The sequence below is a fragment of the Elephas maximus genome, chromosome 5 (genome assembly GCF_024166365.1).
Source record: "Elephas maximus indicus isolate mEleMax1 chromosome 5, mEleMax1 primary haplotype, whole genome shotgun sequence".
NCBI lineage: Eukaryota > Metazoa > Chordata > Mammalia > Proboscidea > Elephantidae > Elephas > Elephas maximus.
Window position 1 is genome coordinate 30115516 of NC_064823.1, and position 24429 is coordinate 30139944.

The 24429-nt window shown below is 38.7% G+C and overlaps 1 protein-coding gene across 7 annotated transcripts in view; it reads left to right on the top strand.

Annotated features, from left to right (window-relative positions):
• Nucleotides 1-22313, top strand: part of PDE5A (phosphodiesterase 5A) — a 164846-nt gene extending 142533 nt beyond the window's left edge. For 5 of the 7 annotated variants that reach the window (XM_049885430.1, XM_049885435.1, XM_049885433.1 and 2 more), the window contains 4 exons: nucleotides 1745-1808; nucleotides 8376-8450; nucleotides 9148-9231; nucleotides 12255-18596. In XM_049885430.1, the coding sequence (XP_049741387.1) occupies nucleotides 1745-1808; nucleotides 8376-8450; nucleotides 9148-9231; nucleotides 12255-12392 (361 nt within the window). In that variant the 3' untranslated portion in view covers nucleotides 12393-18596. Of the gene's footprint in view, nucleotides 1-1744; nucleotides 1809-8375; nucleotides 8451-9147; nucleotides 9232-12254 lie in introns of all 7 variants that reach the window. The other 2 variants (XR_007517605.1, XM_049885431.1) reach the window with 2 other exon arrangements.
• The last annotated feature ends 2116 nt before the right edge of the window (nucleotides 22314-24429 follow it).

The following is a 24429-nucleotide window of genomic DNA, read 5'->3' on the forward strand; positions in this document are numbered from 1 at the left end:
TTCACTTAATAAATATTCTCAACATGTTTTTCAGAATAGTGCTTTAGGAACGTACAGACGTGCTACCCTGACTAGTGAACAATTTTTCTCAATAACGAAATGAAATGGAACCTTATTTCCAAGCCTGTGCCACAGGCTCCCGGTGTCACTCTCCTTGAGAAGCTATAAGCCCTCACAGAGAAGGACTCAGGATCTAGTACTCGGCCTGCCGTTTTGCACTCTTCATTTTTCAGATTGTAGTTAAGCTCACAGGGGCAGTGATGGTTCAGTGGTAGAATTCTCACCTTCCATTCCAGAGACCCAGATTTAATTCCTAGCCTGTGCACCTCATTGGCACCCACCACCCGTCTGTCCGTGGAAGCTTGCACGTCGTGATGCTGAACAGGTTTCAGTGGAGCTTCTGGGGTAAGACAGACTAGGAAAAAAGGCCTGACGATGTGTTCCAAAAATCAGCCTTTGAAAACCTTGTGTATCACAATGGTTAGATCTACAACTGATGGTGGGCATGGCCTAGAACCAGACAGTGTTTTGTTCTGTATTGCGTGGGGTTGCTGGCTCTACAGCAGCTAACAAGTTAAGCTCATACAGGTGCATAGTCTTCTTTGGGGAGTCCATTTGTACTGGCAAATATTATTGAAATCCTTCACGAAAATGGGTTCAAATAACGATTAAAATCATTGCTGGTGCACAAACTTCTTGAGAGAGTCAGTGTAAAAGATAGCATAGCAGTAGAGTCATTTCCATTTTCTTTGTGGCCTTGTATAGGTAGGGAGAGTGTACTTCTAGGTCGGATTTCCCTAGAGGAACAACTGATACAGTCTTTTGCCCAGAGTGTTTTTGTGTTACAATAATGACCTTTTGGCTTGTCTCTTCAAACATATTAAAGGGATCATAGATTCGGAAACCCTGGTGGTGTAGTGGTTAAGTGCTACGGCTGCTAACCTAAAGGTTGGCAGTTCGAATCCACCAGGTGCTCTATAGAAACCCTGTGGGTGGTTCTGCTCTGTCCTATAGGGTCACTATGAGTTGGAATTGACTCAACAGCAGTGGGTTTGGTTGGGTTATGACTGATATTTGGATCTGACACGGGAAAACACTGCTCAAGAGAGAGAAACATTTTCTTCAAATGGTTGTGGTATTCAGTTCCAGAGCACCTTGTCACAAACTTCATAGCCCACCATGGTTTTCACTTTTCTTTTAAGAGAAGGAATGAAGAGCACCATGCTTGCACTTACTGCTTTCTTTTTCTCTGGCAGAGGCCATTTAATTTTCAAAAGCTTTTCACATGGAAGTCACTACATGTGTTGAGTGGATTAGAATGACCCACCATAACCGTTTTTGTTACAGGACTTTTATCAGTAGGATATCTTCAGTGGTTAATTATTAGTAATCAGTGTGTTTTCATCCTACTGTCACTGAGAATGGGATACCAAGGTTAAAAAAAAAAAAATCATAGGAGCAGGCACGTTTTTGCCTACAGGTTAATAATTTCTCTTTGTGCCAATCTGGAAATAAATGAGGTAGTTTGCGGGCAAATTCCAATAGTTCACAGTCTAACCAGAACAATACCACTCTGTTAATTGGTGCATCAGTCAGGCTTCTGTACGAATTCTGTTTTTATTTCGTTAGACACAACCATTGTTTAGAGGGTTTTCATTTAACTTTTTGTTAGTGACTGTTTACTGAGGTTATATATTCACATAAAAGTAAATAGGAATGTTGGGTTTCTTTTTCCTCTTAACAGAGCGATGCTGATGACAGCTTGTGATCTTTCTGCAATAACAAAGCCCTGGCCTATTCAACAACGGGTATGTTGCTTAGTGACAATTTAAGTACTAATTAAAACATCAAAATAAGAGAAGTCTTGACTCTTCAAAGTGGCTTCTATAGTAGCTTAAGTATTTATGGAATTTTTTTTTTCTAATTTTTAAGTAGTATTAAAAGCAGATAATGGACATAAACAGGTTTCCCTTTTTAGAAGGTTCATTTGCACTTAACAATATTTGTAAGATATATTAACACAACAAATTCCTAGCTGTTGGTTAGATTTAATTCCAGTACTTTTTCTGGCTCACTTTGGGACTTTTTTTAAAAACATCCTTTTGATAACTTTGAAAATTAGAAGAAACAAAATTATTTTTCTTGTCATGAGCCTGCTAGGCTACACAGAGCCTAGTAATATATCCTTCTTGCTAAATAAGTTAACTGTTACAACATTTTGCAAAGGCAGTGAAGACCGTAGGCTCAGAAAATGATGGGTGTACATGCAGTGGTGTGTATATTGGTTTTTTGGTTTTTGAGATTGCATTTTGAATCCTTACTGCACTGAGATTATTGACAGTTTGCTGTGAGTTATGCCCTGGGCTGCACAGTCATTGAGCCCAGGAATTACAGGGTCAATTCCATGAAATGCACGTGCTGAGAAAGCAGGATCAGAAACTCACTCTCCGTGTGCCAACATAGATGTTCCCTAAGCACCCAGGAAAGGTAGTATTTTGGTATTTACATACCTCCCTGCCCAATAATAAATAGGACTATAAACCAATATGGAGCAATGGTGACACAGTGGTTAAGAGTTCAGCTGCTAACCAGAAGGTCGGCAGTTCAAATCTACCAGCCTCTCCGTGGAAACCCTATGGGGCAGTTCTACTCTATCCTGTAGGATCACTGTGAGTCGGAATTGATTCGATGGTAACGGTTTTTTTTTTTGCCTATATAAAGAGGCCTAGTGGCACAATTGCTAACTGAAAGGTTGTCAGTTTGAACCCACCCAGAGGCTCCAGGAAAGAAAGACCTGGCAATCTGCATCTATAAAAATTTAAAAAACCAAACCCATTGTCATCGGGTCAGTTCCAACTCATAGCAACCCTATAGGACAGAGTAGAACTGCCCCATAGGGTTTCCGAGGTATGCCTGGTAGATTCAAACTGCCAACCTTTTGGTTAGCAGCCTGAGCGAGTTCTTAACCACTATGCCACCAAGGCTCCAGCCTAGAAAATCCTATGGGGCAGTTCTGCTCTGTCACATGGGGTCACTATAAGTCAAAATAAACTCAATGGCACCTAACAACAACGATATGCCTGTATGGAATAGGGAGGGATGTCTTTTCTTTTAACCTTTCTTCTGACTCAAACCCTTCTACCTATTGTTTTGTGGGGAGAAATAAATGAAGAGAAAGGTTTTTTGTTTGTTTGTTTTGTTTTGTTATAAAGGAAAATGTTGGAGGCTACCAAAGAGAGATTTACAGAAGCTAGGAAGAGTATAATTTAGTGGTCAAGAGAGCAGACTTTGGACATGCACAACTTGACTTTAAATTCCATGTTACTACTTATTAGCTATTTATCCTTGTGCAAGTTATTTCATCTTTAAACCTTAATTTCCTCATCTATTGAATGGAAACCTGTACCACATAAGATTATCATGAGGTTTAAATTAACTTAATACTGTGGGCCTTAAAAATAAAAACCAAGCCCATTGCCATCGAGTCAGTTCCGACTCATAGCAACCCTATGGGACAGAGTAGAACTGCCCCATTCGGTTTCCAAGGCTGTAATCTTTACAGAAGCAGACTGCCACATCTTTCTCCCACGAACAGCTGGACAGTTCAAACCACTGACCTTTTGGTTCACAGCTGAATGCTTAACCACTGCACCACCAGGGCTCCTTACTGTGCCCATAGTAATGCTTTTTAAATGTTTGCCACTACTACTATTCTGCCGATGATGATAATGAAGCCCTAAGGGCACTCACTTTTCCTTCTCATCACAAGCAGCACTCATTCATTGGATCTTTATTGGATCCTTATTCTTTCTTAATACATTTGATTCCATTGCTAATTTCAGAATGACATAAAGTACTGAGGTTACAAACAGTGGCTTCCACTATATTAGAACTAAGAAGAAAAAAAAAATCATATTATCATATCCATAAATATAGCAATGACATTTGTCAAAATGTAATACCCATTCATGTTTAAAAAAAATTTCTTAAAATAATAAAATGAATATACACATCTCATTGTAAAATAAAAATAAAAGCTTTGTGTTAGAGATATTAGCTAATACAGACAAGTGAAAGCAAGTAGAGGTATAAGAATTAGAAAGCAAGAAGTAAAACTATCTCTGCTTAAAGATTAAATGATTATATATTTACAAAACCCAAAATAAGCAATGAAAAACTATTATAAGCAATAAGAGAATTTAATAAAGCATCAGGTTATGAAATTAACCTGTAAAATTTAATAACCTTCATATAAACAAAGAAAAACCAATTGGAAGAAGATATAATGGAAGGAAAGACATTTATGACAAAAAATACAATAAAATGTTTAGTTGTTCTTAGTTATCCAGTGCCACTTTAACAGAAGTAACACAAGTGGGTGGCGTTAGCAAACAGAAATTTATTTTCTCACAGTTCAGGAGGCTAGAAGTTCGAATTCAGACTGCCAGCTATAGGGGAAGGCTTTCTCTGTCTCTTGGCTCTGGAGGAAGGTCCTTGTCACTTTACCTTCTGCTTCCTGGTTCCTTAGACGGCTTCCTGTGTCTTGGGATCTATCTTATCCTATCTCTCTGTCTGCTCGACTGTTTAATCTTTTTTTATATCTCAAAAGAGATTGACTCAAGATACACCCTACACTAATCTTGCCTTGGAGTCCTAGTGGTGCAGTGGTTAAGAACTCAGCTGCTAACGAAAAGGTCAGCAGTTCGAATCCACCAGGCGCTCCTTGGAAACCCTATAGGGCAGTTCTGTTCTGTTCTGTTCTGTAGGGTCGCTGTGAGTCAGAATCAACTCAATGGCAATGGAGTTTTAATCTTGCCTTATTAACATAACAAAGACAGCCCATTCCCAAATGGGATTATAACCACAGGCATAGAGGTTAGAGTTTACAACATATATTTCAATCCATAACAGTTGTAAGCTTAAAAAATATCTAAAAACTATATGAAGAAAGTTATAAAACACAGCTAAAGCACAAAAGGAGACTGAGGTAATAGAAAGATATGCCATGTTCTTAGAAAAACTTATTCAGAAGTTTAATGATGAAACTCTGTTGGAGAAACTGTGGGAAAACAGGGAATGCAAAATATTACAGCCCTTTGAAAGTTTACAAATGTACATATGCATTTATGATTAATTCTAGGAATCTTATTCCAAAGATATACTGGCAAGAATATAAAAAGATACTTAAAAAAGGCTATTCATTTTAGCACTGTTTATAATAGCAAAGACTGGAAATACCCCAAATATTCATCAGTAGGGTATTGATTGAATAAACTATAGTACATTGACACAATGCAACTATAAAAATGAAATGAAGATTCTTTCTATACTATATGTACATATTTGCTTATATTAACCAAGAAAAAGTTAATGGTTTCCTATAAGGGAGAGAGGGAAGAGGGTTGAGGGAACCGAGATAGAAGCTACTACCCTGAGCGTACTTGTTTTGTAGATTAGACTTTGGAATCATGTAAATCATTTTCATAATTATAAAATTAAACTAAATAAGTAAAGCAATCACTTCATCCTGAAAGTAAAATGAAACAAACCTGATTTTGGCTGCAAATCCACACAGAGAGAAACTCTTTCATTTGAAGTAAAGAACACAGTAACGTGACCGTCTATCTCTAGTGAGATGTATCCTAAGAACCAAAAAAAAACAACGCACACACACACACACACAAATCTCAAACAGTTTTTAGTAATCATATTGTTAGTGGTAATTTTGTATCGATATTCAGTCACTATTTTGGGTGATGTGGGATGAAATCAAAAAGAAATTATGTTGGTATTGTTGAAAACTGGGATTTTCCGCATGAGTGAAAAGATAAAGATCTAAGGTGGATGAAGCTATGCAGAAATGCTGTAGTCCTAAATTTGAATCGGAAGTGTTGTATGCAACTGTGTTGTATCTTAGCTCTTTTCCCTGAAAAGGCTGAAAAATAATGCCCAACCCAGTAGCTGTGAATACAGCTAGTGCCCATGTTGAGGTTCTAAATACAACAATTTAGAGAAACCAGGGCTCCATGAAGTGGCTGACTCCAGCTCTAGAGCAGGAAATGTACAAGACGCACAAGAAGAGCCTAGAGCATCTTTTATGCCAGACAAAAAAAAAAAGCGGTCTGGCAAAGGAACTCAGAAACCAACTTCATGAGCTCCCATTGACCAAAGACAGCACAATTCAATCATCTGTAAGGTTTGAAATATGTCAAATATGTTTTAAAATAATAAGAATAGTGAAATCATCCATGTCCATCTTTGCTGGAGCTTAAGAACAACTTATCTTTAAAAATGATAAATAGGAGGAAATAAGCATTTCTCCTGCTTTTCTTTTTTTTTCATTCAGTTTTTTTTTTAATTGTTGTTGGAAGTATCCAGGGCAAAACATCACTAGTTCAACAGTTTCTACATGTACAATTTAGTGCCATCGGTTACATTCTTCAAGTTGTGCAGCCATTCTGGACATCCTTTTCTGAGTTGTCCCTCCCCAATTAACATGAACTCACTGCCCCCTAAGCTTCCTATCTGACCTTTACAGATGCCCTTGTCAAATTGCTCCCATAACAGGTAGTTCTTCAGAGGAGCTCAGTGTTCAAAGCAAACATTCTTAACTAAATAAATTAACTTACTCATTGGTTCAAAAAGACTTCGTAGGATATTGATTTAAAGTTTAAAGATTATCTGAGGGCAGCAGTTTTAGGGGTTCGTCCAGCATCAGTGGCTCCAGAAAATCTGGAATCTGTGAGAATTTGGAGTTCTGAGAACCTTAAAATCAGGGATTTGAACTAGTTTGGAATGGTCCATAACCGTTCGGTAATTGCCAGCGTAAACATGGGCAGTGGACATGTTGCGTAGCAACCAAATCTGTTACCAGTTTTCTTTTTGTTTTTAACACTTTATTGTTGTTTAGGTGATGCTTTTCTTATATAAACTGTACCTTAGAGTCACCAGATAGTTGATCCAAGAAGTCTCCGTTTATTGTATTCCAACTAATAAAAGAATGACGGATTTCTGTCTCACCCTTTTGCAAACCCTAAGTTAATGGATTAAGCCAAAGATTATTAATGGGTGTCGCAAACAGTTAAGCAAACACTCAAAAGGTTGGCAGTTCGACTTCCAAAAGATCGTAGCCTTTGTAAACCTTACCTTCTACCCTGACACATGTGGGGTCACCATGAATTAGAATCAACTTGATGGCAGCTAGTGGTGGTGGATATAAAGCAGTCTCTGGGTGGTGCAAACGGTTAACACACAGCTGCTTAGAGAAAGGCTGGAGTTCGAGTCCATCCAGAGGCACCTGGGAAGAAAGGCCTGGTGATCTACTTCTGAAAAATCAGTCCTTGAAAACCCGATGGAGCACTGCTCTACTCATGCACATGGGCTTTCCGTGAATCAGAATCAACTCGATGGCAAATCATTTGGTTGTTGCTTTAATATTACAAAAAAGAGAGCCATCCAAGCATTATACATATATATGCACACATCCTGTTGAAAGTACACAATACACCCTGTGAAGTCGTCATGCAAAAAAAACAAGTAACCTCAACCTAATCAAGCTTCTAGATCTCACTCCCAGTTTATGGAAATTCGGGATACAAAGGAACATATTAAATGACATCACAGGGCGCAATCAGCAAAATCCAGACTGTGGGAAACTTTGCAGAATAAACAACCCAGTTTATGCACAACAACCCAGAGGAAAAAAAAATTGCAAGGAAAATAAAAAAGAGGGAAGGATCCTGTAGATTAAAAGAAATGTAAAAGGCATTCTAACCAGTCACAGTATAAGGTCCTGTTTGATACTGTGTTTTTTTACAACACCTAGTATAAGAGGTGCTTAATAAAGATTTCATTGATGATACATACAAATGGGCATAAGATACTTTTCCCCCACTCAGTGCTGAAGTTGAAATAGCATGTTGATTTTTCTGCTAGTTACAGAAGATTACAAACTATACCCTTTGTGGAGATTAAAACCATTTTTTATATATATACGTATGTGTGTGTGTGAGTGTACGAACCTAACCTAACTTAACCCATTGCCATCAAGTCAATGCTGACTCATAGAGACCGTCTAGGACAGAGCAGAACTGCCCCATAGGATTTCCAAGGAGCAGCTGGTGGATTCAAACTGCCAGCCTTCTGGTTAGCAGCCGAGTTCTGAACCACTGCACCTCCAGGGCTCCTTGTGGCAATTAGTTACACATCTAAAACAAATGAAATATAATTTCTATAACTCATTACTGCTTTATTCTAATTTTCTTGAAGTGGTTGAAAACTACGGAGTTGATTGATTTTCTTACCTTCATTCAAAATCTGTGTTTTAGACAGTGAATTTTTTTAACTGCCAAAACTTAGTCTGTTATTTATTTCAGATAGCAGAGCTTGTAGCAACTGAGTTTTTTGACCAAGGAGACAGAGAAAGAAAAGAACTCAATATAGAGCCCACTGTAAGTATGAGACCTTGATGGTATGAATTATTCAAACACATTTTTTTGTTGTTGTCGAATTCTTTTTATTCGTCTGTAAGATCTTCCCTTAGGAACACTATTTCTCCTCATTTTATATTTTTAAAACTTTTTTCTTGGAAGAATCATACATGTTCATTACAGAAGACAAGCAATTAAAAGAGAACAAAAAAGACTCTTGCGATCATCATATTGAATCTACTCTTTTGTCAGTGTAAATATGCTGACCGATGCACTTCTAAGTATTATTTATAATGACATGAAATGGATGTAATCATAATTTAAGAGGAATCACTCCCTTTTCAGGGCTTACTATTATAAGCAACAGTGTGCAAAAATCTATGTTGCTAAACTTTTACGTGCCATTCTTCATTATCTTTTTAAAGGAAATCCCCACAATTGCTACATTGAAGAGCACACAGCTTTTAAAGCTCCTTTTACATAGAGTGTGGATCTTAAATACCTTATCTGCTCCAAAAACAAGAGAAAGATTCTTCTCAAATCATTTCTGTCTTTTGGAATGAGTTTTTTTTTTCTGGAAATTAAGCATTGAGTCTATTTCTGTGGCATAATTGCTATCTGGTCTTCCTCAGCTAGCCCAGTAATACATGTTTTTAGAACTAACTTGCATTGTGTTCTTTAAATAAATTACCGTATGTGTGTGGGTCTGTGTTTTCAGGATCTAATGAATAGAGAGAAGAAAAACAAAATCCCAAGTATGCAAGTTGGATTCATAGATGCCATCTGTTTGCAACTATATGAGGTATTTATATGAAAAAATGAGTGCTAGACTTGCTATACTTAAACTGTGTTATGAATTAAACCTCATAATTCAGATGATTAACACTGGGCACGTATTTTTTGCTTCTTAATCAAGAAACAAGAAATAAAATTATCAGCATTATTTATTGATGAATATAAAGTTGTCTTTGAATAAGGAGCGCATTTTATATTTACTGTTTCTCAAAAATTTGATTCATTCAGTGTAAAAATATCTATTGAGTGCCTTCTCTGTGCTAGGCTGATTGAGGGGCTTCTACAGAAGCCCCTCAATCAGCCTAGCTGTGCCAGTACTGTCCTTACTGAGGAATATCGTGCATACTCTATATTAGCATACTCCTTTTTTAAGACTAAATAGAGAAAAATAAGTATACAATTTTCTCTCGTTGTCATACCAAACCAAAACCAAACCCATTGCCCTAGAGTCGATTCCCCCTCATAGCGACGCTATAGCACAGGGTAGGGTTTCCAAGGAGTACCGGTGGATTTGAACCACCAGCCTGTTGGTTAGCAGCCGTAGCTCTTAGCCACTACACCACCAGGGTTTCCCTCGTTGTCGTAGTGTGGCTTTAATATTGTTGAGAAAAAATCTGTGGGGATTAACAAGGGGTGGTTAGAAGGAATATTGTAGCTTCTCATTTCTACTCACGTGCTAGTTTGTTGGTTTGTTTTAGGTAAATACATTTCTTCCTATAACACTCAATTTATTAGTTTAGATGTTTATGACCCAAGTACAGAAAGTAGATGCTGTCATTGTCTTTAAAACATATAAACAGTAAACTTTTTAGTTTTGATTATTTGGGAAAGGAGTATTTATCATGAAGTTACCACTGAATATTAAAACCAGAAGGAAGCCTAGAAATCTAGTTCAGATGTTACACAAACCGAGCAACTGAAATTCAATCTCCGTTCCCAGGAGGTGGGCGGATTTGCCCAGTCAGACAGGTAGTTACAGGAGAACTGCCTCTAGAGTCCTGTGCTCATCGCTAGTCCGGGGCTCTGTCCATCAGAAAATGTTAATAAAAAAGCTGTGTCTAATGAGAAGTGGAGGAAGAAAGGACAGGAGAGACACCAAAAGAAACAGAGAAAGAACCAACCGTCTCCCCACTTTTCTCATCATTCTGCTCGTTCACTCTGTTATTTACAAGCTCTTCCTCAGAAGTGGATTCGGAGCAGTGTTTCAGACACCCTGCAGCATCTCGTTCTTTCTGTAACAGATGTTTTCCATACGATTGGATTGAGTTCCTCAACTAGACATACTAATAATACCTTTTTTAATTTTTCCCACCTTTACATATAAAAAAAAAAAAACTTTTTTTAGTTTTTTACATATAGTCAGACTAGCAATCAGATTCCCCCATTATAGATTTTATCTTGCTACGTTTCATACACGTGTAAGATTCATTTTATTTAGCTATGCTGTTGAAAATTCTGTGATATTCATGTGTGTTTTTACCATTATTTATTATAGAAGCAATATGTTCTCACTGTAGAAAAATCAGAGACTATGGAAAAGCAAAAAGGAAGATAAAAATCGCTTATAATTCCACTACCCAGAAATAACCACTGTTAACATATTAGTGTGTAACCTTCACAACATTTTTAAATTTAAAAAAAAATTGGTTTTTGCAGTCCACAATGTATCATGTGCATTTTTCTGCATCAGTTGTATTTCTACAACATTTTTAACAGCTGCAAATAGTAACACAATATGCCTAACTTTTTCCTTGGGTATATAAGTGATTTTCAGTGTTTCTTTATTACAGAGAAATTCTGTGATATTGATGTGTATTTTTACCATTATTTATTATAGAAGCAATATGTTCTCATTATAGAAAAATCAGAGACTATGGAAAAGCAAAAAGGAAGATAAAAATCACTGATGATTCCACTACCCAGAAATAACCACTGTTAACATATTAGTGTGTAACCTTCACAACATTTTTACATTTAAAAAAAAATTGCTTTTGCAGTCCATAATACATCACGTACATTTTTCTGTGTCAAATGTACTTCTACAACAACATTTTTTTAACGGCTACAAAATAGTAACACAATATGCCTAACGTTTTCATTGGGTATATAAGTGATTTTTAGTGTTTATCTATTACAAAGAAATTTGCAGCAAACATTCTTATAACTAAATACGTATGGCATTTTGGTTGATATATAACACTACTACACAAAATTATAAATTAATCTTTATTATAATCTTTGATAAAAATCTATTTAAGGGCATTTTATAAAACAGTTCTATAGAAAAACACACAAACGAAGCCATTCCTAATGCATACACATGTAGGGAGAGCCATCTGTACTAACAGAAACAAAACGTTCTGTGGATTGCACACACAGATCTGTTTCCACAGCTCAGGAATGTCATCTTGGAACTTGTGCGCTTGTGCTCTCTCTCAGCATGTGCTCCTTCTCTGTATGGCTTCTTGGAATGTGTGCGTTTGTGCTCTCTCTCAGCATGTACTCTCCTTCTCTGTGTGTCATCTTGGAACGTGTGCGTTTGTGCTCTCTCTCAGCATGTACTCTCCTTCTCTGTGTGTCATCTTGGAACGTGTGCGTTTGTGCTCTCTCTCAGCATGTACTTCTTCTCTGTATGGCTTCTTGGAACCTGTGCGTTTGTGCTCCCTCTCAGCATGTACTCCTCTGTATGGCTTCTTGGAACGTGTGCGCTTGTGCTCTCTCTCAGCGTGTGCTCCTTCTCTGTATGGCTTCTTGGAATTTGTGCGTTTGTGCTCTCTCTCAGCATGTACTCCTTCTCTCTGTGTCATCTTGGAACATGTGCGTTTGTGCTCTCTCTCAGCATGTGCTCCTTCTCTGTATGGCTTCAGAGGAATCATTGGCAATGACCTGCTGATGTGCTCACACGGCTTGTGAAAAGCCCAACAGTGAGCCTGAAATGAGTGTGGGATGTGGCCCTTGTGACGGGCCTGTGGGAGAGGGCTGTGTTTCCTGGCTTCCTTCTAGTTGCTTGCTTTCTTTTTCTCTCCTCAGGCCCTGACCCATGTATCAGAGGACTGTTTGCCTTTGCTGGATGGCTGCAGAAAGAACAGACAGAAGTGGCAGGCCCTTGCAGAACAGCAGGAGAAGACGCTGATTAACGGGGAAAGCAGCCAGGCTAAGCGGACCTGAGTGGCCTCTTTCATGCAGAGTGGACGTTTACAGAGATGGTATATTCTGCAGTAAGCCTAGTTCTGTCATACACTGTACAGATTTGGTGTCTACTTTGCAACTGTGGTATTTTTTATTTTTGCACAACTTGTGAGAGCATTGCATGAAATGTTTGTAGGGGACATAGCTTCTGTATATCTGTTTTATGCCACTCAGCTGAGATGATCAGTGACACCCACTCATAGCACATTGATAAAGAACAGTATCTGTGGTGTTTGTACAAATGGCATTCTTGCACTGAGGATGGTTTTCGCCTGGAGATTTTACATAATTGGGTTTTGTGTTTTCTGAATTACCAATCTTTCAAGAATGTTTGGAATCTTTCCTTTCTCAAAAACAGGCTAGGAGCAAATGGAATATGTTCTGTGACATTTAAAACCTTCGTAGGACAGAGAAAAATGTAGGCCTAGTGAGTTTTAAGGGGAAAAACGTATACTTGCCAACAATGCATTTCCTTAACAACAACAAAAAAAAAGGTCAAGCACCCTGAAACAAATGGAAAGTACTGTGAGTCAGGATTATAAAGAAAAAAGATATTAGTTCACTGATTTGCTGTTTTAGTTAGAGAACAGGTAGGAAAAGCATTTTGTCACTGCGGTGCAGTACATATATTCAAAAACTACCCATAAAACCCCTTCAGTCTAACCTGTCCGGTGTGAAGCAGAGGAAACCTTAGGAGAAGATCAGTCACTGGCTAAACTAAGAGTGAGCATGATCCAGAAGGAAGCCCTGGTGGGGTAATGGTTAATAGTTACAGCTGCTAACCAAAAGGTTGACTGTTTGAATCCATCAGGTGTTCCTTGGAAACCACATGGGGCAGTTCTACTCTGTCCTATAGGGTTGCTATGAGTCAGAAGTGACTCGATGGCAGCGGGTTTTTAACGGGTTTTATGATCCAGAAATGGAATGGCCCTGTGTTTAATTCTGTCAGGGGAGGGAAACGTTTTGTCGGAAGACCCTTCTGAGAGTTAATGAGTGTTTTGAATATTGAACTTCCTTTTTTAAACAACTTTCTCATCTCTCATCTCCTTATGGCTTTAAAGTCAACAACCTGAATTTTCCAGAGGAAATTGAGGGGGGAAAAAATGGTAATTGGAGCACTGACCTGAACTGAGATCTGGCTCTAGATAGGAGGTGAGTAAAAATGGAATCCATTTTTTCTCTGTCAAGCAGAGTATAGAGAAAAGTGTTGATTACATAAACAGCAAAGAGCTATCTATCCTTAATGCTGGGGTCAAACATGAATTCAAGTGAGCAGGAAGGTGAGAAACTTTGGGCCTGAATAAAACATAGCAATTTTGAGGCTTGTGATCAAGAAACTGCCATATTTTGGTTTATAGGACGAATCACCCCAGAATCACATAAGTTTAGGAGTCATGCTAAACACTTAGCTTGTAGTTGTCGGTACTTCCTCCCCATCCTTTTTAATATTGTTGACATCTTCTGTGGATTTTGAGCCCCTTTAAATGGATTTCCTATGAGTTGGAATCAACTCCACCGCAATGGGTTTGGTTTTGGTTTGGTTTTAAGTGGCTTTCCTGCCCTTAAATACATATTTATTCAATACATTCCTGCCCTTAAATACATATTTATTCAATACTGGAAAAGTAGCTAATGAATTGAACAACTGGCTCAGGAAGAAAAGTATGTCCCCAATATCAAGAAACTTTTGGATTTGGGGAGAGTGAGAAGAGAGATATTGTATGATTGCTTACCTTACCCCCTAAAAAAGTTATTATCATCTGAGTTTCTGTCACTAATTTGGATAGAAAACCTTTTAGGGATGTGGTGATGTAGCAGCGTGAAGACCTTTCAGTAAAACACGTGGTTTTCCATTAAATCTTTTTTTTCCATGAACTTTGCCTAAGATTCAACAACATGTTCTTTAAGTTTTTAAAGAATATATAAAAAATGTATACTGTGTGTATATATTTATCTTGACATAATGTGGCTTCATTCTCACCACTCAGGCAAAAAAAAAGGCAAAACAAATTATATTGCTGTTACTTTGTAGTAGTAAAGGCTATTTTAGAAGTTATCAATTTTTTAATGTTATATGTATTTTCAAGATGTTATTTTTATTTTTTGTCATACAGATGAGATCTGTAAGGTTGCTTCTTGGTGGCACTGGTGTGTAAATTACACAAACTGTCACTAAAATAATAGTATCTACATACTGGTATACACCTATGCATGCATACATAATTTCTTAGTATAAAAAACAGCCATCTATAATAAGCTCTTTTTATCACATGCATTGTGATTTAACAGGTGTGCTAATATCTGTAGTCATACACTTCAGTAGATTCTTTCAGGCCCCTCAAAGAATTCTTTTAAAGACATGGTAGGTTGTGTGTGGAGGATTTGTAGCCGTGCCATTTTAACAAGCAAGAAGAGAGATTTAGATCAGTAATTCTTCAGTTTGCCTTTGTTTTATGGTTTGTTTTACTTTATTATTTAGATAGTAAAAGAAATTGGCCAGTGCCATGGATATTTGATGTTGGAAGAAGAGTACTTCTTTAGGACCGTTAATTGGTTCAAATAATTTTTGTTAGGAAAATCATTCCATACACGGATTACTATCTTTGGTACATGGGCACAAATCAAAGTTTTTGTTCTTATGTGAATATTTCCTTTCCAGTATCTTCTCCAAGTTGGAAAAAATATATATATTTAGTCCTCCTTCACCCTACCCTATATTTATATTACCCATAATAGTAAGGACATTTTCTTGCTCTAGATAAAAGGTAGTTTAGTTTGTTTCAGTTACAGCTGAGTAATTGGATACCATTTAGTTTCACTTTTCATCGAAAAACTGTCCCTACTATTTTACTCACTGTTAAAATTGTCTGGCCTTCTATTTTTCAAAAGATTGGCGTTTGCTTCTCTGTATGAACTTGTGTAAGTCACTTAACCTCCGTGTGCCTGAACAAGTTGTGCTATATTACAGAGTTATGTTCGGGCTAAGCCTTTGTCTTCAAGGAGGATGTCACAGAAGGCAGCTATTGTGTAATAAATAGGCCCTGGAAACGACTGTCGGCAACGGGATACTGAGCTAGAGAGCACGCTGATCTAATCCCGCTTGTCGCTTCTTATGTTTCCAAGACCCAAAACAAAGACAGTACATTGATTTACTCAGCTTCACATGCGGATGACTAGTGAGCGTGAGATTTGGAGCTGTTAGAGCATCTCACCTCATGAAGAATAGTTTCCTTTGATGGGAGTTTTGGAGGTAAGGAAGTTGAAGAAAATATAATGGATTCTGGGAGAAAACTGTTTTGTCACAGATACAGTGTTGCCTGACAGAGAAGTGCCTTTATTTTCAGCCTGGAGCACAAATATTAGACCTGCTCAGATGTGATTTTCAATTTTTCTGTGTTTTCTACCAGACTATACTCCTAAGACTCAAGTCTCAAGCAGTGCTGTTTCGTTTTGTTCAAGATTGCTTTATGTTGAGAAGGAAACAATGTAAATGCTGTCCTCTCCTGTGAACAACTGTGGTTAAAATAAGGTGGCAAGGTTTAGTTGCTCAGTATTAGACATTCATTGATCCACCTTGTATTGTGTCCCGGCCACATGCTGGGCTCTGTGCTCAGCCCTGGAGATAGAACAGTGACCTCACGGAGCTCACGGTCTATGTGGAAAGTGCCAGATAAGAGGCTTGTCAGCTTCTGACCCTGCCAATTTAACGTGAAAATGTGGGGTACATTATATCACTGTTTTCATCTATAACATGTATTATGCAGTTTTCTAAGGATCTTCTTTATGTGAAACTTGTCAAGAATCTGTCAGTAAACATCTTGTCATTCTTTCAAGTAGGAATCACTTAACCTGATGATAGCTTAAAGAATACCAGTGTCAAGAGTCATATATTCCACTATACTGGTTGTTTTTTCCATATGCAAGCCAGATGATTCAAAGTTCTTTCAGACTGTGAGATTGTGCACAATTTTGGACCCCTTCTGCTCTACCACAGGGAGCGAGGAAGAAGGTATTAAAGCTCACTGTACCCTTCCATATACTTATCAAGAGCCTGTGTAAACGTGTCTTAATGAATGTTGTTGACAGCAATGTAAATAGTTGAAAATATAAATTTCTATTACAGTTTAAGAAAAGAAAACCTTATGATTCATCACTAGCCACTGTTAATATCTATTTGTATTCTTATACCTTTTCAATATATTTGAACAAATATATAGTTTCTGGCACTATTTTTGTACTAGGATAAAGGAGTTACTGTGTATATTATGTTTAGCTTTTAAGTCATTTTAAATCGTTGTGAACGTTGACTTCTTTTCTTTCCCCCACCACAAGAATCATTTCATATGACTCCTCCATGACAAAATCGCACTAAAGGAGCATTTACTCACTCGTGGGCCCTGTCGTGGGATGGTCAGGGTGGTTTCCATTGTGCAGACTCCTCACCTGCCAATTATCTCCTTGTTTTGCTTTGTAAAAATAAAAAGTAGAACAAGTAGGTACAGGTGTTTTGTGATTATTAAGGGACTTTGAAGTTGAAGAGTGGGGCATTATTTGGGGAAATTGAATTTTAGGCAAGCAGAGTAGTGGGCCCACTAGTTCCAGAGACTTTAATCAAGAGAATGTGTGATCCTGTGAACTGAAGAGAAATGTCGCTTAACCCTTTTCTTAGCTGAGACTCCTTTCAGAAATAGTCTTCCTTTTTTTTTTTTTTTTTAATATCCTTTACTACCAGTTTGGGGGCAACATTTTTCATACACCTTCCCATCTCAGATCCAAGACAATGCTGTGGAGGCTGATTACCGAGAGGAGGGAGGGCTTAGAAGTTACAAGGGGCAGGAGCTGGATTTGAGCCCAGATCTGTCTGGTTTATTCCACTTAGTTTAGTTCTCTTTTTGAATTCTAGATTTAAAAGGTCCCAAATCCATTCTTACTGGATCAAATTGGCAATAATACTTTCACCCTAGAAGCATCAAAGATTCCCCTTACACAGCAGGTTTGGTATTTTCTTTACAGTTAAGCCAGCTGCTGTCCAATCAGTTCCGACACATGGTGACCCTGTGTGTGTCACAGTAGAGCTGTGCTTCATAGGGTTTTAAATGTCTGATTTTCTGGAAGTAAATCATCAGCTCTTTCTTCCGAGGCACCTCTGGGTGGACTCAATTTAGGTTAGCAGCCCAGCTAACCATTTGCATCACCCAGGGACTCTCTTTATCACCTGGTAATAGCCAGTGCCTTCAGAAAGTCCCAGACACCACCGAGTCTCAGTGCTGCTAGTCTAGAGGTATGGAGATATAATTAAACATAGAATTCCTAGATTCTATCATGTAGTTTTGCCACTAGCCAGCCCTCTTCGTGTGGGGTAGAATATCAAAGCTATGCCTAGTTCACAAAAGTAAATAAAACAAAACAAAACAAAAAAAACTGTAAATTTTCTGTCCACTAGAGAGCGCCAGAGTTTCAGTTGTATTTAAAGAAGCAGTCCTTTACTGGGCATGAACAACAAATAAAACTGCTTTAAAAAAGATTTTTACTAGTTAAAGAGAAATAAATGGAAAATAACAATATGGAACTTAGGGTAAAATAAAAAGTTAAAAAAAAAAAGTCACTGCTACTTTATGTTATGGTTTGTTTCTTAAGACTTGCTGCCCTTTGTCCAGTGGTCATTTCCACATTTTAGGATTCCTCTTCCTAAACTATGAGTCAGAACCGACTTGATGGCAGTGGGTTTGGTTTTTTGATTTCTTATTAAACCGGAGTCTGAGGGGCAAGCTTGCATGGCTAAAGAAAAAAAAACCATAAATGTGGACTATCATAATAACTTTCAACTTTAATATAAAAGAAAAAAACCAATTGCCATTGAGTGATTCCAACTCGTAGCCACCCTATAGGACAGATAGAACTAACTGTTCCATGGAGTTTCCAAGGAGTGCTGGTGGATTTGAACTGCTGACCTTTTGGTTAGCAGCAATAGCTCTTAACCACTTCGCCACCAAGATTTCCAACTTTTAATATAAAAAAAAAAAAAAACGGATATTAATTACCGGCAATCCCCGGGTTACTAACTCCTGACTTATGTACGACTCGTAGTTAATGAACCAACTACTGTAATTCGAGGTACATACAATGGTTCCTAATAACAAACGGATGCTTCTGTGCTATGCTCATCAAAACATTATTATTACTGTATTATTATGTTAAAGATGGTTTAGTGTATCTGGAAGTGTTTCTTAATGTATTTATGCATAGAAAGGTACACTGTATACTAAGACAAACATTTGACTCACTGACGTTAGATATGAACTGAACCTGGCTCTTCACATTTACGTACAAAATCGACTTAAAGACAGACTTATGTACAGAACTGGTTCATATTCCAGAGCCTGCATGTACTTTTAGAGCCATATCTCCCAATTTCCCCTCACAGCACTGTTTCGCTTACCCAAAAGATTTGTTTTTAGGTTTTATACAATATCAATCTAGCATATTCCTGTAAGAAACGATTCCCCCCTTACTGCCTAACTCTGAAAGTCAAGAATCTCTGGTCTTACTGAAGTGCCTAGGGCAAGGAGGAAAAGTATAAACATAGTCAACAGCTCTACCTCGGCTAGAACTGCTCTCTCCCCAGAAAAGCTAATAGAAGCAGCTTCTAAGGGTGCTGGACTGAGACTATGAGCATAATTAATAGACTCCTTGGGAGATGAAGGCCAGGTCTGTGCGCCTTCCTCTAGGCCTACCAAACCAAAAAAAAACCACACCCAGTGCCGTCGAGTCGATTCCGACTCATAGAGACCCAATAGGATAGAGTAGAACTGCCCCCATATAGTTTCCAAGGAGCACCTGGCGGATTTGAACTGCCGACCCTTTGGTTAGCAGCCGTAGCACTTAACCACTATGCCACCAGGGTTTCCTCTAGGCCTACAAACATTCAATTCTCCCCTGCCGTAAGCTACCAGCATCTCTGCATTCTTTGTTATATGTCAAAGGTAGTCAACAACTACTTACTGAGTGAAAAAAGATTTCCATCTTTTCTCCCTTGACATAAAATTGAATTTTTTATAAAGAAAGGAGAAAGTGATTCTAGTAAAGGGCAATAGAAAAATCAATACAGCGTTTTTAGACATATTCAGCTGGACAAGGGCTGAAACTAAAAGATGAAAAAACAAACTCAATGCAACATTTTTTTTGAAAAAATATTTGTTTTCTACTGTGAAAGTAAGTTAATTGCCAGGCTTTCATTTATTAGTATCCATTTGTGGAATTACTCCCACTGGGATTTTTACTTATATTGTTAGGAGCCAAAGAAAATTCATTAAGAATTTTAAACCCAGTTGTCATCAAGTCATTTCCAAGTCATGGCAACTCCATGTGTGTCCACTGTGCTCCATAGGGTTTTCAACAGTTGGTTTTTTGGCAGTAGATTGCCAGGCCTTTCTTCTGAGGCACATCTGGATGGACTTGAAAATCCAAACTTTTGGTTAGCAGCTGAATGTGTTAACCATCTGCACCACTGGAGACTCCTCGTAAAGGCAAGAGGCCAATAAGCCTGTAGAGGAGAATATTCAAACTCTTGCGGAGTCTAAATATACTCCAGGACCACCCAATTTGAACTGTGAGTGCAAAAGAAATCAGGACACCTGGCAGAAGCAAAGGCAAATGTCTTTGGAAGAACGCACCCTCAAACAGACCCATCAAATTTCCACAGAAGTTCCACCACTAAAGATAACTTCATAATTTACAATCACAGAACATATGAGGAAACAGTTGACGATGAGCAAAGACAGAAATCACAGCAGGCTGTAAGAGCAGATCCTCAAGAAATTCAGATAGTAGAACTATTTGATGGAGGCTACTAGGAAGAATTGTTGATTCTTCACACCTGTTTCCACATTGGGAGTCCCCAGGTGGTGCAAGGGATTAAAGCACTCAGCTGCTTACTGAAAGATTAGAGGTTGGATTCTACCCAGAAATGCCACAGAGGAAGGGCCTGGTGATCTGCTTCCAAAAAATGAGCCATTGAAAACCCTATAGAGCACAGGTCTACTCTGACCCATATGGCATCCCCACAAGTCAGAAATCAATTCCCAGGGCAACTGGTTTTGGGGAAGACTGAACAAGTGCTGACTCATTTGAATTGTGTATTGGTGAAGAATATTGACTATACCATGGTCTGTGGGAGGAACGAACACTGTCTTATAGGAAGTGCAGCCAGGATGCTCCTTAGAAACAAGGATGGCAAGACTTTGTCTTGCTTACTTCGGACCCAGCATCAGGAGGAACCAATCGCTAGAGAAAGACATCATGATTGGTAGAAGGTCAACAAAAAAGGAGACCCTTAAGGAGATGGATTGACCTAATGACTGCAGTGATGGGCTCAAACATAGCAGTGATTGTAAGAATAGCACAGGACTGGGCAACCTTTCCCTTTGTTACACATTAAGGTCACTCTAAGTGGAGCTGACTCAACAGCACCTAACAACAATGCAACATAGAGGAACATCCCTAAAGTAACTCTTGGCCTCTTGTTCCATCCTTAACTCAGACACCTGATTGGCAGGTGACAGTCTTTAATCCACATCCCTTAAATGAGTAAAGTTAATCTAATAAAAAGCAGTAAACGCTGAGGATTTGTTTCTTTCCCTTACCTTGCTACCCTGATCCAGGGCGAATTGGAAATCCTAAGTAAGTGTGTCTAAGTATGTGGACTGTCGCAAGGTCTGGCCTGGGGAAAAGGTGGAGGCTGAGGTAGAGAGTGTTAGCGAACCCATCTGACCATAACATGTTCTCCAAACCCTTTACTCACTCAACCCTGTCCATAAGCTGAAGTCCACACCAGCCAGTATCACAATTTTCTGGAAGTGGCTATGCCTGTCTTCTCTGAGGGCTTTCTAGCCCGTTGCTCTGCAATGCCAGTGGGCCCTTCCAGCCAGTGAACTCTTCTGCCTCTGATCAGTGTGGTAACTGTGCTTTTCTGAGTAGTTCTTGAGTTCCTCAGACATTCTTGTGCAAGTGAAAACATTTCATTTCATTCCTACCTCTCCTTCCTGCTGGTGGTAGTGTGTGGGAGGCAGGGGTGCAATCAACATTGAAAGAGATCACATTTTGGGAACACTGTGATCACAATCTAAAGAGTTCAAGAGGAGACATGGTTCGAGGATGTGTTATGTTTTATGTTGTAAAATTCTGAATAGTAAATTTAACATGACCGGAAAACAAATTATTATTCACGGTTTTCTTCTGCCTTTCCTGTGCGAGACTTGCATTGTGGTCATTGTCAATGAAGCAGTAACAAATTTAGAGTCACTGGAAGCCAGTGTTTACCGGCAGCACAGTGGATGGAGCAGCATCATAACCAACGTAAATAAATGCTATTAGATGGCATATGTTCTGCTTGTATATTCTTAACAACAACAAAAATGAAATAAGTTATATTCTAAAAATAAATGATATTCAGGGAACTGCAGAGGCAAGATGATCTATATTATTTTTATATAACTAGGCTCCAAAGAGTCACAGCATTGGGAGTAATAATAGCATTGCCTCTTTTTTCTCTCACTGGGAAAGATGAAATTAGGGACAATAAAGAGTATAAGCAGATTATCCCTGGATCTGAGCAGAAGAGATGGTACCTGGATACTATCACCACGAACTGATTTTCACATGCACTGTTTGGACAATAAAAGTATATATAAATACCTCTTCTCTGCCCGTTATTCTGTAATTTCATTGATAAATCACCGTATGAGTTTCCTGTTGCTGCTCTAACAAAGTACCATAAAGTTGGTGGCGTCAAAAACACAAATGTATTACTGTACAGTTCAGGAGGTGAGAAGTCTAAAAATGGGTGGGCAGGGCTGCATTCCTTCTGCACATGCCAGGGGAGAATCCCTTTTCTTGCCTTTTCCAGCTTCTAGAGATTGCCCGCATTCTTTGGCCACTTCCTCCTTTAAAGCCAGAAATGTAACGTCTTCAAATCTCTCTCTTTTTTTTTTTTTTTCCTCTCTCTCTCCCCTGCTTCCACTGTCACATCTCCAACTCTGACACTCCTGCCTCCCTCTTATAAGGATCGTTGTGTTTGCATCGGGCTCAACTGGATAATGCACCAAGATCATCCCATCTCAAGATCCTTAACTTAATTTCTACACGGTTCCTTTTGCCGTGCAAGAAAACATATTTACAGGTCCCAAGGGTTAAGATATGGACATCTTTGGGGGGTGGACATTATTCTGTCCACCACCATGAGTATTCACATGGGCTCAAAAATTTCGTAATACAATTTTTGTTCATTTTTTAAAATATGAATATGGGACTCCACATCCAATGGGCTGCCCTTGCCCTGAGGCCTCAAGAAAAACTTAAATTCTGTCCCAAACACTTCTTTTAGGTAGAAAAAATATACATGATAAAATAGATGCTATGAGTTTTTTGCAAGATATAAACAAAATGTGTTAAGTGCCCAGGACGGAAACTATAATAGCAGATTTATTCTATCATTATTATTGTTATTGCTGTTACTATGATCATGCTGAAAGATTTTTATTCCAGAGGCTAAAATAAAAGCTTTTGTTCTTAAGTGGATAAAACTTAGTGATTGAAAGCACATCTAGAGTGAATTAAACTTAGACCGTGCTTTGCCATTTACCGGTCTCTTCCACATACATAACCTTCTTGGATCTTCACAGCAATTCTGCAATACAGCCTTCTTTTCATTCCTTATTTTCAGATGAGGAAACTGAGATTCAGAGACTCAGTTATTTTACTTCTTGTAATTTGCAGAGTTGCCACGTAAATCCAAGTCTTTCTACATCAAATCTGGCACGCTTTGCATTGCAAAACAGTTTCACCCTCTTAGTGTACCAATTGGCCTGGCTTTTATTACGTAAGATGGTAATTTCAAAGGGTGGTCCTCCCGGACCAACAGCAGCAGCATCATTGGTTAACACCGCAAATTCTCAGTTCACTTGCCAGAGCTAGTGAGGGTGGGCTGAGCAATCTGTTCTGATAAGCCCCCTGGCATATTCTGACATGTGCTGAAGTTTCACAACCATGGATCTGAGACATTGTTCTCAGGGCTTACAATCTTGAGATTAGGGAGAGATGACATAGTCACACAAAGTGGTTACGTAAAGATTCAAGGACTAAGGTAATGCTTTTACGAGAGAGATTCCTAAATGTCTGAACAGCACCATCCTTGTAAAATTTTCTTTCTAATCTGGATTTTTCATCTCCACAAAAGTACAATGTAGAAGTAAAAATTTGGGGGGTGGGGTTTCGGATTGAGTTTCAGCAGAGGCAAAGCTTGTAGAATGATCACACTTATTTCCAGGGTTTCTTCTCCTTTATTATGTACAACTGCTTCAGCAGGACTTTGAAAGATCAGCTGCATTAGCAGTTCTCCCCTCCTTGTAGACCGTATTTGTGGAGGACACATAACTGTAAAAGGCCAGATGATGAGAAGTCCTCTTAGGTTGGAACAAAGGCAAATCAGATGTAGCATGTCATAGGCTGAGGGGGCAAAGGGAGAACCTACATTTTATCTTTTATAGATACCACTTACTGTTAATTTCCCAAATTGTTCCTACGACGCAGAGTAGAGGGCAAAGTTCTTCTCATTTATCATATAAATACGTCCTGATGGGTTGGGTCAACCTCCTGGAGCAACTTAGGAGGGCAAAGACACCTGCTACACGCCATCACAGACATCTGACAGTTGCCGTTCATTATCAGAACCAAGAAATCTGCCCAGCTTTGACAGGGAGCCAGGGGAAGTCTATGGCAGAAACCATCCCTAAGGAAAAGCAGTCCATTCCAAGTCTATCACAGAAAGTAAGCATTTCAAAGGAGACTTAGAAGTGGAGATGAGGTTAGTGGTGCTTTGGTCAGAGGCCAAAATTCAGGGTGGGGCTGGTCCCCAGCTCAGCCCTGAGCCTTACTTGCTGCCCTAGTTTAGAACCTCTTCCCCAAAATGTGGGGCATATTCCAGATGAGGAGGGTCACCCCAACTCAGTAGAAAAAGAGC